The 13,079-nt window shown below is 46.5% G+C and overlaps 1 protein-coding gene across 1 annotated transcript in view; it reads right to left on the bottom strand.

The window, feature by feature from the left end:
* The window catches only part of SYTL4 (synaptotagmin like 4), a 90,481-nt gene that overhangs the window by 35,838 nt on the left and 41,564 nt on the right, over positions 1–13,079 (bottom strand). Inside the window, exons 2-4 of the mRNA XM_040325017.1 lie at positions 6,988–7,162; positions 5,205–5,420; positions 142–257 (exon numbers count right to left, since the gene is read on the bottom strand). Of these exons, the coding sequence (XP_040180951.1) occupies positions 142–257; positions 5,205–5,420; positions 6,988–7,106 (451 nt within the window). The 5' untranslated portion in view covers positions 7,107–7,162. The remainder of the gene's footprint in view (positions 1–141; positions 258–5,204; positions 5,421–6,987; positions 7,163–13,079) is intronic.

The raw sequence follows: 13,079 nt of genomic DNA, 5'->3' as shown, positions 1-13,079 counted from the left end.
TGATATGCTGGACACAACAAACACGCAAAAGAAAGGAGGGTGTGTGATAACATGAAAACCTGGATTTTGCAGCCCTCTTATTTTGGAATGGTCAGTATTGTTCATGAATGGATTGGAAAAGTTTAACTTAACCACACACACCTGGCCCCGGAGGCTTGCGGCGCAGCGATATCCTCACTAAATCGCTGCCGAGTCTGTTGGCGAAACGATTCACCCTCTGGTCGTAGAACCAATCTCCGGTTGTTTTTTTCAGTTCCCTGTAAAAAGTAGGACGCCGTTTAGAATAATACCTAAAGTCATAACACTCAATAGACTTCATTTTTTTTTAAATGCAGGTCATCACACAATCTTTAAAGTGTTTCCACTTTTCAGCCAAATTGGGAGAACACCTTCTGTTACGTGTTCTCATTCATATAGGATAGCTTAAAAAAATAAAATGCTGCTTACCCCTTTTTTACCCACTTAACCACCCCTTTCCTGCCCAGGCCAATTTTCGTTGCTGCCGCACTTTGGACGACAATTGTGCGGTCATGCAACACTGTACCCAAACATTATGGGCCAGATTCACAGTGAGAGTACGCCGGCGTATCTACTGATACGCCGACGTACTTCCAAATTACCCCGCGTCGTATCTTTAGTTTGAATCCTCAAACCAAGAAACGACAGCATCTGGGTTCGATCCGACAGGCGTACGGCTTCGTACGCCTTCGGATCGTAGATGCAATACTTCGGCGTCCGCTGGGTGGAGTTTGCGTTGTTTTCCGCGTCAGGTATGCAAATGAGCTTTTTCCGACGATCCACGAACGTACGCGCGGCCGTCGCATTCTCTTACGTCATCTCTTTTCCGGCGTATAGTTAAAGCTGCTATTTTGCGGCGTATAGATAGACTTGCCATGTTAAGTATGGCCGTCGTTCCCGCGCCAAAATTAGAATTTTTTTTTTGCGCAAGTCGTCCGTGAATCGGGAAGTCACGTAAGTCACGTCTAAGTTCAAAAAATTACGTCGTTGCGACGTCATTTCGCGCAAAGCACAGTGGGAAATTTCGAAACGGAGCATGCGCAGTTCAATCGGCGCGGGGACGCGCTTCATTTAAATGAATCACGCACCCTAATCGCCGATTTGAATTCCGCCGCCAGAAATACACTGCGCCGCGGTAACTTACGGCGCGAAATCTTCCTGGATTCGACTTAAAGCCAGGTAAGATACGGCATGCGCCGTTCGTTAAAGACGTAATTTACGTGGGGTCATGTTTTTTTACAGAAAACACGCCCACCTCTTGCAAATTTGAATTTGGCGCGCTTACGCCGGCTGATTTACGCTAGGCCGCCGCAACTTACGGAGCAAGTGCCTTGTGAATACTGCACTTGCCCGCCTAAGTTGCGGCAGCGTTGCGTAAATAACATACGCTACGCCCGCACAAACTTACGGCGAGCTATGTGAATCTAGCCCATAGAGTTTTATTTTGGTGGTATATAATCACCACTGGGGGGGGGTTTATATTTTACTAAACAAAACATAAATCTGAACATTTTGGACATTTTTTCTCCTTCACTGATGTGTGCTGAGGAGGCTGCACCGATGGGCATTGATGATGTGGCACCAATAGGCGGCACTGATAGGCGGCAATAGGCGACACCGATTGGCAGCACTGGTAGGCACACATAGGACTGCCCCGATAATCAGGACATTGATAATCAGGACAGCGATTATCGGTGTCCTGGTTAGCAGTGCAGTCCAATGTCCCCTTTTCAGTCGCCGGGCACCTGAATAATAGCGCCGGAGATGGGTATTTTTGATGCACCTGATTAGGCTCGAATAGGCTTAGAAAAAAGGTGAACTGCGAGCGCAACGCACTGCACTCACAGTTCACCCAGGTGGGTTAGCAAAGAAAAGTTATATTTGCTTTGCCAACACTGAGCCACCTCTCAGCCAATCAGGAGGATGCATTTGATGGGGGCACAGTGAGGCTGCATTTGATGGGGGCACAGTGAGGCTGCATTTTTTTTTTTTAAACACTTTTTTTGAATAAAAAATAAAAATAAAGAAGACAACGGTAAAGTTAGCCTAATTTTTTTTTAGATTGTGAAATATAAATGTTACGCAGAGTAAATTGATACCCCTCACGCTTCAAAATTGCGCCCGCTCGTGGAATGAAGTTTTTTTACCCTTAAAAAATCCCAATAGGCGACGTTTAAAAAAATTCTACAGGTTGCATATTTTGCGGTTACAGTGGAGATCCAAGGCTAGAATTATTGCTCTCGCTCTAACAATCGCGGCGATACCTCACATGTGTGGTTTGAACACCGTTGGCTTCTGTGCGCGAGCTCGTCGGGATGGGGCGTTTTTTTTTTATTATTATTATTTATTTAACTTTATTTTATTTATTTTTAGACAGCTTTTTTTTTTTTTTTAAGTAATAGAAAAAAGCATGACAGGTCCTCGTAAATATGATATCTGGGGTCAAAAAGACCCCAGATTTTATATTTGGGCTAAAATCCAATTTAAAAAAAAAAAGGCAGAATAGCTTGCAGTCATGCTGTATGTCTCCTGCTCCAAACAACTAGAGAGGTAAGAATTTAAAAAATGTTCGGTATGTTGTGCAAAGGAAACCAAAAAACGAACATTGTGGCGTTTACTCAAATTTAAGTGGATCTCCACTTTAACCCACACCCTACCACGGGAACACTCCCAATACTAGAGTAAGCAGCTGCATTGTACCATTGGTGACTCCACTTTATACTGATTTATTGGGATATTCATACTGTATTTCAGCTATAGCCTACTAATTCAGTAATCATTTATTTCTTTTTTTGGGGTTACTGTATCAATTTTCAAGAGTTTTTTCCCCCTCCAAGAATAAAAAAAAAAAAAAAAAAAACTCTAGCAATACACACCAAATTGAGCATGTACAGAGTGCCTCCAAGGCTCTGTGCCCAGCCGTGGGTCGCGCGCACGACCCAGTCCGAAGCTCAGCCGTGGATCGCCGCCGCAATCGGGTCACAGGAGCTGAAGAACGGGGAAAGGCGAGTGTAAAACAAACCTTCCCCGTTCTTCTCTGTGGCTTGTCACTGATCGTCTGTTCCCTGTCATAGGGAACGATCAGTGACGTCACACGCCCAGTCACACCCCCCTACAATAAGAAACACACAATAGGACACTCTTAACCCCTTTAGCGCCCCCTAGTGGTTAACCTCTTTACTGCCATTGCAATTTTCACAGTAATCAGTGCATTTTTATAGCACTTTTCGCTGTGAAAATGACAATGGTCCCAAAAGTGTCAAAAGTGTCCGCTGTGTCCGCCATAATGTCTCCGTCACAAAAAAAACAAAAAAAAAACACGCTGATCGCCGCCATATCTAGTACATTTTCTTGGGGTGGTAGCCCGCAGCCACCAACCAACCAGCCAGCCCCCCCCCCCATCCCCAACCAGCCACCCTCGGCGCTCGATCGATGTTTCCCCCCACCCGTCGCTCGTTGATTGCTAAATCGGCTGCCAGCCCCGCACTTACCCCCCCAGTCCCTATTCTCAGCGGTCGCTTCTTCTCCCAGTCAATTAGGACTTAGGACTCCCGGCCAATCGGGTCTCAGGACCCGCTTCCGATTGGGGAGGAGCAGGGTTGGACTGGGACAGAAATTTGGCCCTGGACTTCATCCAGACTGGCCCACTTTGACAGGTCTCTCCCATGGCGGCCAGACAACTCCAGCACCCCCTCGGCCACCCGCACCCCCTCTCCTCCTTCACTAGCCATTAGCCGTTCTACTTTATTAGAGTAGAACGGCTGGTACTGGTACTCTTATAGGCTGTACCAGTGGGGAAGCTAAACATTATTTCACCCGGGCAAAGAATCAGTTCGGTGCCCCCCTTATGGGACAAGATTAGGCAGAAGTGAGAAACTCCCAGTCCATAGCTGTTGAGTCAGCTGTCTGTCCCCTCCTCCATGCTCCTCTGTCATCGTCCCTGCTCCTCTGGTCCTCCCCCTGCTTCTTTGTTCCCCCCCAGGTGAGTGCTGCGGGGAGGGAGAGACAGAGGAGCGGAGGGGGGCGGCAGTCCGCTGTCACTGAAGCCGGCCCACTGAGCCATCGGCCCACCGGCAAACTCCCTGTAGTCCCAATGGCCAGTCCATCCCTGGGGAGGAGGAGAAACAGGAAGACATTAGCAAATATTAATTAGCTAATGTTACACAACTGGGTGGACTCTGGGCACGTTGCTCCCCCCCCCCCCCAAAACCCACCCTTTTTTAAGCCAACTGGAGGCTCAAGCCTCATACACACGCACGGTTTTCTTGGCAAGAAAACTGCTGGCAGAGCTTTCTTGCCGAGTATACCGAGCGTGTGTACGAGGCTTTGAGGTTTCCCGTCAGGAAAACTGCACAGAATCTCCTTGAGAAAAAAGAGAACCTGCTCTCTATTTTCTCGTCGTGAGATTCTCGGCAGTGTTTTTCTGCCGAGAAACTCGAGCGTGTGTATACTCACCTCTCCATGGAAACCCGCGCATGCTCGAAATGACTTAGACGCATGCGAGGTAGCTTCCAAGGAATAGGTAGGGTGGAGCAAGATGGAGTCAACGACATCGAATATGACGAGAGCATGCTAGTCATACTCGATGACGTCACTGCGTTCATGCCATTCAAAAGAACGGCGGTTCTTTTGAATGGAGTGTGTGTACACTCGGCCGGCAAGAGAATCTTGCCAAGAATCTCGTCAGGAAAAACAACGTTTTTTCCTGACGAGATTCTGGGCCGTGTGTTCAGGGCTTCAGGCTCCAATCATGTGCTAAAGAAAAAAAACACCCCATTGAAATCTATGTGTCCGGCGCCCTGCATATAAATTAGGGGAGCGGCCCGCCCATATGAGCAGCTGCCACTGGACCTGGGTGTGTCCCAGAAGGCTGCAGGGGGAGGGGGGAGAGGAGCAGGGGCCGAACATCTTTGTAGATCACTGTGGCAATCTGAGCTGGAAGGTGGAGCAGGTACCCGTCAAAATCAGGTACCCGCTCCCCCCATAAGAGTGCCAGATGTGGCAGTGGAAGGGGGGGGGGGGGTGGTGCAAACAAGCAGCTCTTCCCTTTAAGTTAACCCTGACACCTGCTGCAGATCGCAAGTACAGTGCGTTTTGAATGCGGTGTGGGAAACGTGCACAGAACGTGGGTTTCCCGCACTGCGTTCTGGTGTGAACTGCCACTAACAGACAGAAGTAGAACTCACCCTTCCTTGATGCAGACTTTGCACTTCCAGCCCCCGGTAACAGTCTCCATCCTGCAGTCTTTGCACACTAGGTGGTTACAGCTCCGGCAAGTGTTGGTTCTGGGGAGCACCCGGCCCACATTCTGCTGGCAGCGGGCGCAGGCCCTGTCGCTGTAGCGCTGGCTCCCCCTTTTTGCTCCTTTCCTCCGTATTTCAAGGAGTTCATTCTTCAACCGCCTGTTAAAGAGAGAACATGAAGATGGAAATCCTGGAAGTGACTTTTCTACAAAATGACTTTTCTGATAGCGGGCAGAACGCTCCTTGTATAGTGCCTTGAAAAAGTATTCACACCCTTTGAAATTTTCTACATTTTTTCATGTTACAACCAAAAAGTAAATGTATTTTATTGGGATTTTATGTGATGGACCAACACAAAGTGGCACATAATTGTGAAGTGGAAGGAAAATGATAAATGTTTTTTATTTTTTGAGAAAGGTGCGGGGTACATTTATAAGGCGCCCCCCGGAGTCAATACTTTGTAGAGACACCTTTCACTGCAATTACAGCTGCAAGTCTTTCTGGGGATGTCTCTACCAGATTTGCACATCTAGAGAGGGATATTTCTGCTCATTCTTCTTTGCAAAATATCCCAAGTTCTGTCAGATTGGATGGAGAGCGTCTGTGAAGAGCAATTTTCAAGTCTTGTCACAGATTCTCAATGGGATTTAGGTCCACTGTGACTGGGCCATTCTAACACATGAATATGCTTTGATCTAAACCATTCCATTGTAGCTCTGGCTGTATGTTTAGGGTCGTTGGCCTGCTGGAAGGTGAACCTCCGCCCCAGTCTCAAGTATTTTGCAGATTCTAACCGGTTTTCCTCTAAGATTGCCCTGTATTTGGCTCCATTTATCTTCCCGTCAACTCTGACCAGCTTCCCTGTCCCTGCTAAAGAAAAGCATCCCCGCAACAGGATGCTGCCACCACCATGCTTCACAGTGGGGATGGTGTGTTCAGGGTGATGTGCAGTGTTAGTTTTCCGCCACACATAATTTTTTGCTTTTAGGCTGTAAAGTAAAATTTTGGTCTCATCTGACCAAAGCACCTTCTTTCACATGGCTTCTCACAATCTGCAAACAGGACTTCTTATGGGTTTCTCTCACCAATGTCTTTCTTCTTGTCACTCTTCCATAAAGGACAGATTTGTGGAGAGACGACTAATAGTTGTCCTGTGGACAGATTCTCCCACCTGAGCTGTGGATCTCTGCAGCTCCTCCAGAGTTACCATGGACCTCTTGGCTGCTTCTCTGATGATTTCTCTCCTTGCCCGGCTGGTCAGTTTAGGAGGACGGCCATGTCTTGGTAGGCTTGCAGTTGTGCCATACTCTTTCCATTTCCGGATGATGGATTTAACAGAGCTTCGTGAGATGTTCAAAGCTTGGGAGATTTTTTTATAACTTAACCCTGCTTTATACTTCTCCACAACTTTATCCCTGACCTATCTGGTGTTTTTCTTGACCTTCATGATGCGGTTTGTTTACTAATGTTCTCTAACAAACCTCCGAGGGCTTCACAGAACAGCTGTATTTAAATTTTGAAGATCATTCGTAATTTTTCTTCCACTTCACACTTAAGTGCCACTTTGTTGGTCCATCACATAAATCCCAATAAAATTGAAATTTTTGGTCGTAAAATAACAAAATGTGGAAAATTTCAAGGGCTGTAAATACTTTCAACATCCACCTACAACTGAAACCGATTCTATAAAAAAGGACAAAAAAAATATATATATTTCTTTTCCAACCTGATCCGTACGTCTTCAGTTTTCCGCAAATCCTCGTCTCGTTGTAGGACTTGAAGGATGAGGTCTCGTTCTGTCTCCGAGAGGAAAGACAAATTCACCACTTCTGTGGTTTGCGTCATGGTGGCTCTGTGGTTTGCTCTCTAGATTGTGACGCTCACCGCAGTCATGTGACAGCCTGCAACAAATGTGATAAAGAAAAAGTAAAATAGTCGAAAAAAAATTAGGAAATTAATCTTGCTTAATTTCAAGTATCCAGAACATAAATTTAAATTGATTCTGGCTGGATGCCTACTTTAGATGTATCGCTACACCCCGCTGGAACCGCTGGTAAATTTCTATTTCTCCCCTCGGAGCACACATAAGGCACATAGGGGTAGATTCAGATAGAAGATACAATGGCATATCTCCGGATACGCCGTCGTATCTCTGAGTCCAGCCGGTCGTATCTATGCGCCTGATTCATAGAATGAGTTACGCATAGATTTCCCTAAAATCTGACCGGCGTAAGTCTTTTACACCCTCGTATCTTAGGCTGCATATTTACACTGGCCGCTAGGTGGCGCTTCCATAGATTTACGCGAGGAATATGCAAATGAGATAGATACACCGATTCAGAAACGTACGTCCGGCCGGCACATTTTTTTACGTCGTTTCCGTTTTTTTCGGCATATAGTTACCCCTGCTATGTGAGGCGTATCCTATGTTAAGTATGGCCGTCGTTCCCGCGTCGAGTTTTGAAAATTTTACGTTGTTTGCGGAAGTCATTCGCTAATAGGGCTGGACGTAATTTACGTTCACGTCGAAAGCAATGACGATTTGCGGCGGAATTTCGAGCATGCGCACTGGGATTTATTCACGAACGGCGCATGCGCCGTTCGTAAAAAACGTCAAATACGCGGGTTTACTGTTAATATACATAAAACACGCCCACATCATCCACATTTGAATAAGGCGGGATTACGCCGACACAGATACGTTACGCCGCCGTAACTAAGGGCGCAAGTTGTTTCTGAATACAGAACTTGCGCCCTATATTACGGCGGCATAACGTATCTGAGATACGTTACGCCGGGCGCACAGATAGACGATTCTATCTGAATCTACCCCATAGTATTTTCTGCATTCTTCCATTTCAGTCAGGGCTGTCTTTTTTAATTCAATAGTTTTTTATTTATTTCAGCAAAGTGAAAAGTCAGGGCTGTCTTAATAGCATCATGGGCCCCTGGGCAATGTAATGCTCTGGGGCCCCTACAATGATGACAGTGCAGGTAAATAGACATTAAGTAGATAGGAGGCAGACTGCCTCCCCTTTGCATCTATCACTCTCAGTGCCATCATGGGGCCCCCAATTTCAGGGCAGTGTGGGCTCAAGGACCAGCTGCTTTTGGGAAAGTGCATGGGCCCCCCATTGCAGCTGGGGCCCCTGGGCAGTGCCCTCTCATTAAGACAGCCCTGATTTCAGTTTAAGGGTTTGTAGACTCGTACCACTTCTGGACAATGTGGGCTCTCTCCCACAGCTCCCTCCTATGAGCTATCTCAAGACCCAACTGGATCCTGGAACTAGGATTTGTAAATGGGCCACCCAAATAAGCCTAGCAGGGACCTCTGTATCTTCAGGCTGGCTTCCTCTCAGTCTTCTGCCCCAGGGGCAGAATCCATGCACAGGGGGTCTCTTCCTGCAGAACTAGACCCATAAACACCTCAGACTACTTATACGCTCTCCCTCCACCTTCTGGGCACACCTCCCCAGGGACTGGCTGGAGTTCCATAAATATTCAGGCTGCCTGTTCTGCTCTCCTCCTACTATGCTTCAATAGCCTCTAGAACAGGGTCCCCTAACGCCCAAGGCCGTGGACTAGTGCTTGAAGCTGGGCCACCAAGCTGCACTGAAGGAGGTGAGTGGTGGCGATCCAAGACCAGAGCATCACCGAATATAATATTGTTGAGACGTGACTCACAATGTAAGGTTTCATATTCCCATCGCACACATTCCTGGTATAAGCTCTCAGAAATGGGGTGCTGTAGCAACAACCAGCTGTATACTGGTTCAAGTCACAAGGTAGATATTTGCCAGCACACCAAGGTTTCAGCACAAAGTGGTGTCGAAAACCGATAGTTTATTGCATGATCACAACACAAGAAAAGTGCAACGTTTCGGAGTCACGCAGGACACCTTCGTCAGGCATGTGATGTCATCACATCCAAATATGAACCACATCCAAATATGAATACAGAGAGAAAGACCCAGGTGAATATGGACTTTGGTAGCCACCAGTAGACCCAAATGAAAAAGAGCACTCAATAGAATACAAATTTTTATTTATTATATAATCCTAGTAAAACCATTATGTAAAAACAAACATAGAAAACAAGTATTCCAAAAGGTAAGATACATAGTATTGTTCCAAATAAATGTGTCCTATATGAACACAAGGGCCCAGATTCTTAAAGGACTTACGACGGCGCAGCGCCATGTACGCCGTCGTAAGTCCTAATCTGGGCCGTCGTATCTATGCGACTGATTCTTAGAATCAGTTACGCATAGATATCCAAGTCTTACGCCGTCGAATCGTAACTGCAAATTTTTTTGCCCGCTAGGTGGCGCTTCCGTCGATTTCCGTGTCGAGTATGCAAATTAGCTAGATACGTGAATTCCCGAACGTACGCGCGGCCGACGCAGTAAAGTTACACCGTTTACGTTAGGCTTTTCCCAGCGTAATGTTGCCCCTGCTATATGGTGGCCTAAGTGCGGCGCAACAATGTTAAGTATGGCCGTCATTCCTGCGTCGAAATTTTAAAAAGTTACGACGTTTGCGTAAGTCGTCCGTGAATGGGGCTGGATGTCATTTACGTTCACGTTGAAACCAATGACGTCCTTGCGACGTCATTTGGAGCAATGCACACTGGGATATTTTAGGGGACGGCGCATGTGCAGCTCGTTCGGCGCGGGGAAGCGCTTCATTTAAATGATACACGCCCCCTACCCGCCGACTTTGAATTCCGCCGCGTGATTTATGCTACGCCGCCGCAACTTTACAGGCAAGTGCTTTGTGAATAAAGCACTTGCCTGAAAAACTTGCGGCAGCGCAACGTAAATTGGATACGTTACGCCGCATAGATACGCCATTCTACGAGAATCTGGCCCAAGCGAACCTGTAGGTATACCCATAGATATGATGGACTCTGTGGTGGGTCTATAGAGAAGGTCCTACATATCAGGGCCCCACAGGAAATCAGGGTACTGAGGGATTGCTACGCGTTTCGCTTTGCCGCTTCCTCAGGAGATCATATTGGTACCAGATTGCAGTTTAAAAAAAAACATGAAAAGCCTGGCCCAAACCCACCGGGGGGAGACGAAAGAACAGTGCATAGGTAGCCCCGATGTGAGAGTGCATCAGGCATGTTTCAGCCAGAAAAGGGAGCTTGCCATTCAGTGAGAGCAAACACCATACAAAGAGTTTGTTCAGAGCAGGGGGTCTCCAAACTGCGGCCCGAGGGCCAGATGTGGCACTTTGCTAGCTTCTATCCAGCCATTGGGGCACTACTCCTTTCACTGATATGAGGCACTATTACTCCCACTGACACCAACAATGTGGCACGGTTTCTTTCACTGCTACCAATGATGGGATACTATTCTTCCTGCTAATATGGGCACTACCCCTCCTATTGACCACCAATCCTGAGGTCATATTTATTCTCACTGATGCCAACATTTTTGCCCCTGCTGGACACAATCCGGCCCTCCTAAAGTCTAAAGGACAATAAACTGGCCCTTTGTTTAAAAAGTTTGGAGGATCAAGTTCAATAAAACAAGACTTGAAGATATGCAAGATGTCTATTTAAAGTGGATGTAAACCCAATTTTTTTTGATGTCAGAATGTAGAGTATAAGATTTCCTATCATCTGTGCCCAGTCTTGCCACACAGAGTTAATCCAGCTCTGAGCAATCCTCTTTTATTGTTCAGTGAAAATGAACAGACTTCCAGATAAAACCCTGTCTAAATAAAAAGTCTGTTCCTCTCTCCTTGCTTTGAGTGACAGGTTATTTACATATCTAGCTTGGACATGTTTATCATATGTTATGTTATGTTCATCATAATATGAGGTGATCCACAGGTCATTGTATATTACCAGGATGTGTTATGGTGGATTTCTTACTTTTTATACTGTGGATCACCTCATATTATGATAAACATAACATAACATATGATAAACATGTCCGAGCTACATATGTAAATAACCTGTCACTCAAAGCAAGGAGAGAGGAACGGACTTTTTATTTAGACAGGGTTTTATCTGGAAGTCTGTTCATTTTCACTGAACAATAAAAGAGGATTGCTCAGAGCTGGATTAACTATGTGTGTGGCAAGACTGGGCACAGAGGATAGGAAATTTTATACTCTACATTGTGACATAAAAAAAAAAAAAAAAAGAAGAAGAAGAAGGAGATCTCCAAAGACCATGGCCCGGATTCACATACATCGGCGCATATTTATGCGGGCGTAGCGTATCCAATATACGCTACGCCGACGCAGCGCACAGAGGCAAGCACTGGATTCACAAAGCACTTGCCTCCAAATCTGTGCTGGGTTTCTTAGTCGTAACTCGTCGTAAGTGGAAGTGGGCGTGAGCCATGCTAATGAGGCGTGACCCCATGTAAATGATGGATTGAGCGTCAAAGATACGAATAACGTACGGCGCCGTCCCGTGGACGCATCCCAGTGCGCATGCTCAGAATCACGTCGAAACAACTGCCTAAGATACGTCGAATCACTGCCTACGACGTGAACGTAACCTACGCCCAGCCATATTCACAAACTACGTAAACAACGTAAAATACGCCGGCTGTGTTCCCTGGTCCATACCTTTGCATGAGTTGCGCCTCCTATATGGGGAATAACTTTATCCTGGACGTAAAACTTACGCAAACCGTGTATATTATGTGCCTGGCGCAGCTACGTTCGTGAATCGCCGTATTTCACTCATTTGCATATTTGAATCGAAAATCAATGGGAGCGCCAGCGTAAATATGCGCCCACGATACGCCGGCGTAGGAAAGTTACGTCGATCGGATGTAGCCTATTTTCAGGCGTATCTTGGTTTCTGATTCGGCGCATTGATACGACGGCGCACATTTGTACTCACGACGGCGTATCTCAAGATACGTCGGCGTAAGTGCTTTGTGAATCCGGGCCCATATGTCCATTTATGTGTAATGCACCCAGCTAATATTAATGTGTTTAGGTGGTCGGTCAAGCGGGGCGGTAAAACCACAGCGCCAATCCTGGCCTTCCGTCTGTGACAAATCTCAGCCTTGTATGTCTCTTCTATGAGGAAATGCAAACATTCCGATCGGTTATTTCTGGAGATCTGCTCAGAGGTGAGGAGTGGATGCCGCCCAGACATTTGTACACTTTCCATCCCCGCCAGCTCTATGGATCAGCCCATTATCTGTGCGCAGACCTGAAGTTGAATTAGAAGGTGTGGAGCGAGCCGGGTGTGGTGACCTCACACACCCAAAAAGAGGATCAACTCTGCTTACCTCCGGCTGGACAAACACTAGATAAAAATAAAATCAGATTCAGGAAAAAAACTTCCAATCTGTGTCCGAAATTACAGATCAATTCCAGGCAGGTGGAAAGAAAAGTAATATACTCTGAAAGACAGTGGCGGCTGGTGCTCAAAATTTTTGGGGGGGCGCAAACGGAAAAAAAAAATTGCAGCCTCACTGTGCCCATCAAATGCAGCCACTGTGCCATCAATTGTCACCACTGTGCCATGCCATCAAACGCAGCCACTGTGCCATCAATTGTCACCACTGTGCCATGCCATCAAACGCAGCCACTGTGCCATCAATTATCACCACTGTGCCCTTTAATTGTCACCCTTTAATTGTCACCACTGTGCCCTTTAATTGTCACCCTTTAATTGTCACCACTGTGCCCTTTAATTGTCACCCTTTAATTGTCACCCTTTAATTGTCACCACTGTGCCCTTTAATTGTCACCCTTTAATTGTCACCCCTGTGCCCTTTAATTGTCACCCCTGTGCCCTTTAATTGTCACCCCTGTGCCCTTTAATTGTCACCCCTG

Source organism: Rana temporaria, chromosome 9 (assembly GCF_905171775.1).
Source record: "Rana temporaria chromosome 9, aRanTem1.1, whole genome shotgun sequence".
NCBI classification, from domain to species: Eukaryota; Metazoa; Chordata; class Amphibia; order Anura; family Ranidae; genus Rana; species Rana temporaria.
Note: the sequence above shows the minus strand (reverse complement) of the source record. Positions and strands in the feature narration are given on the sequence as shown.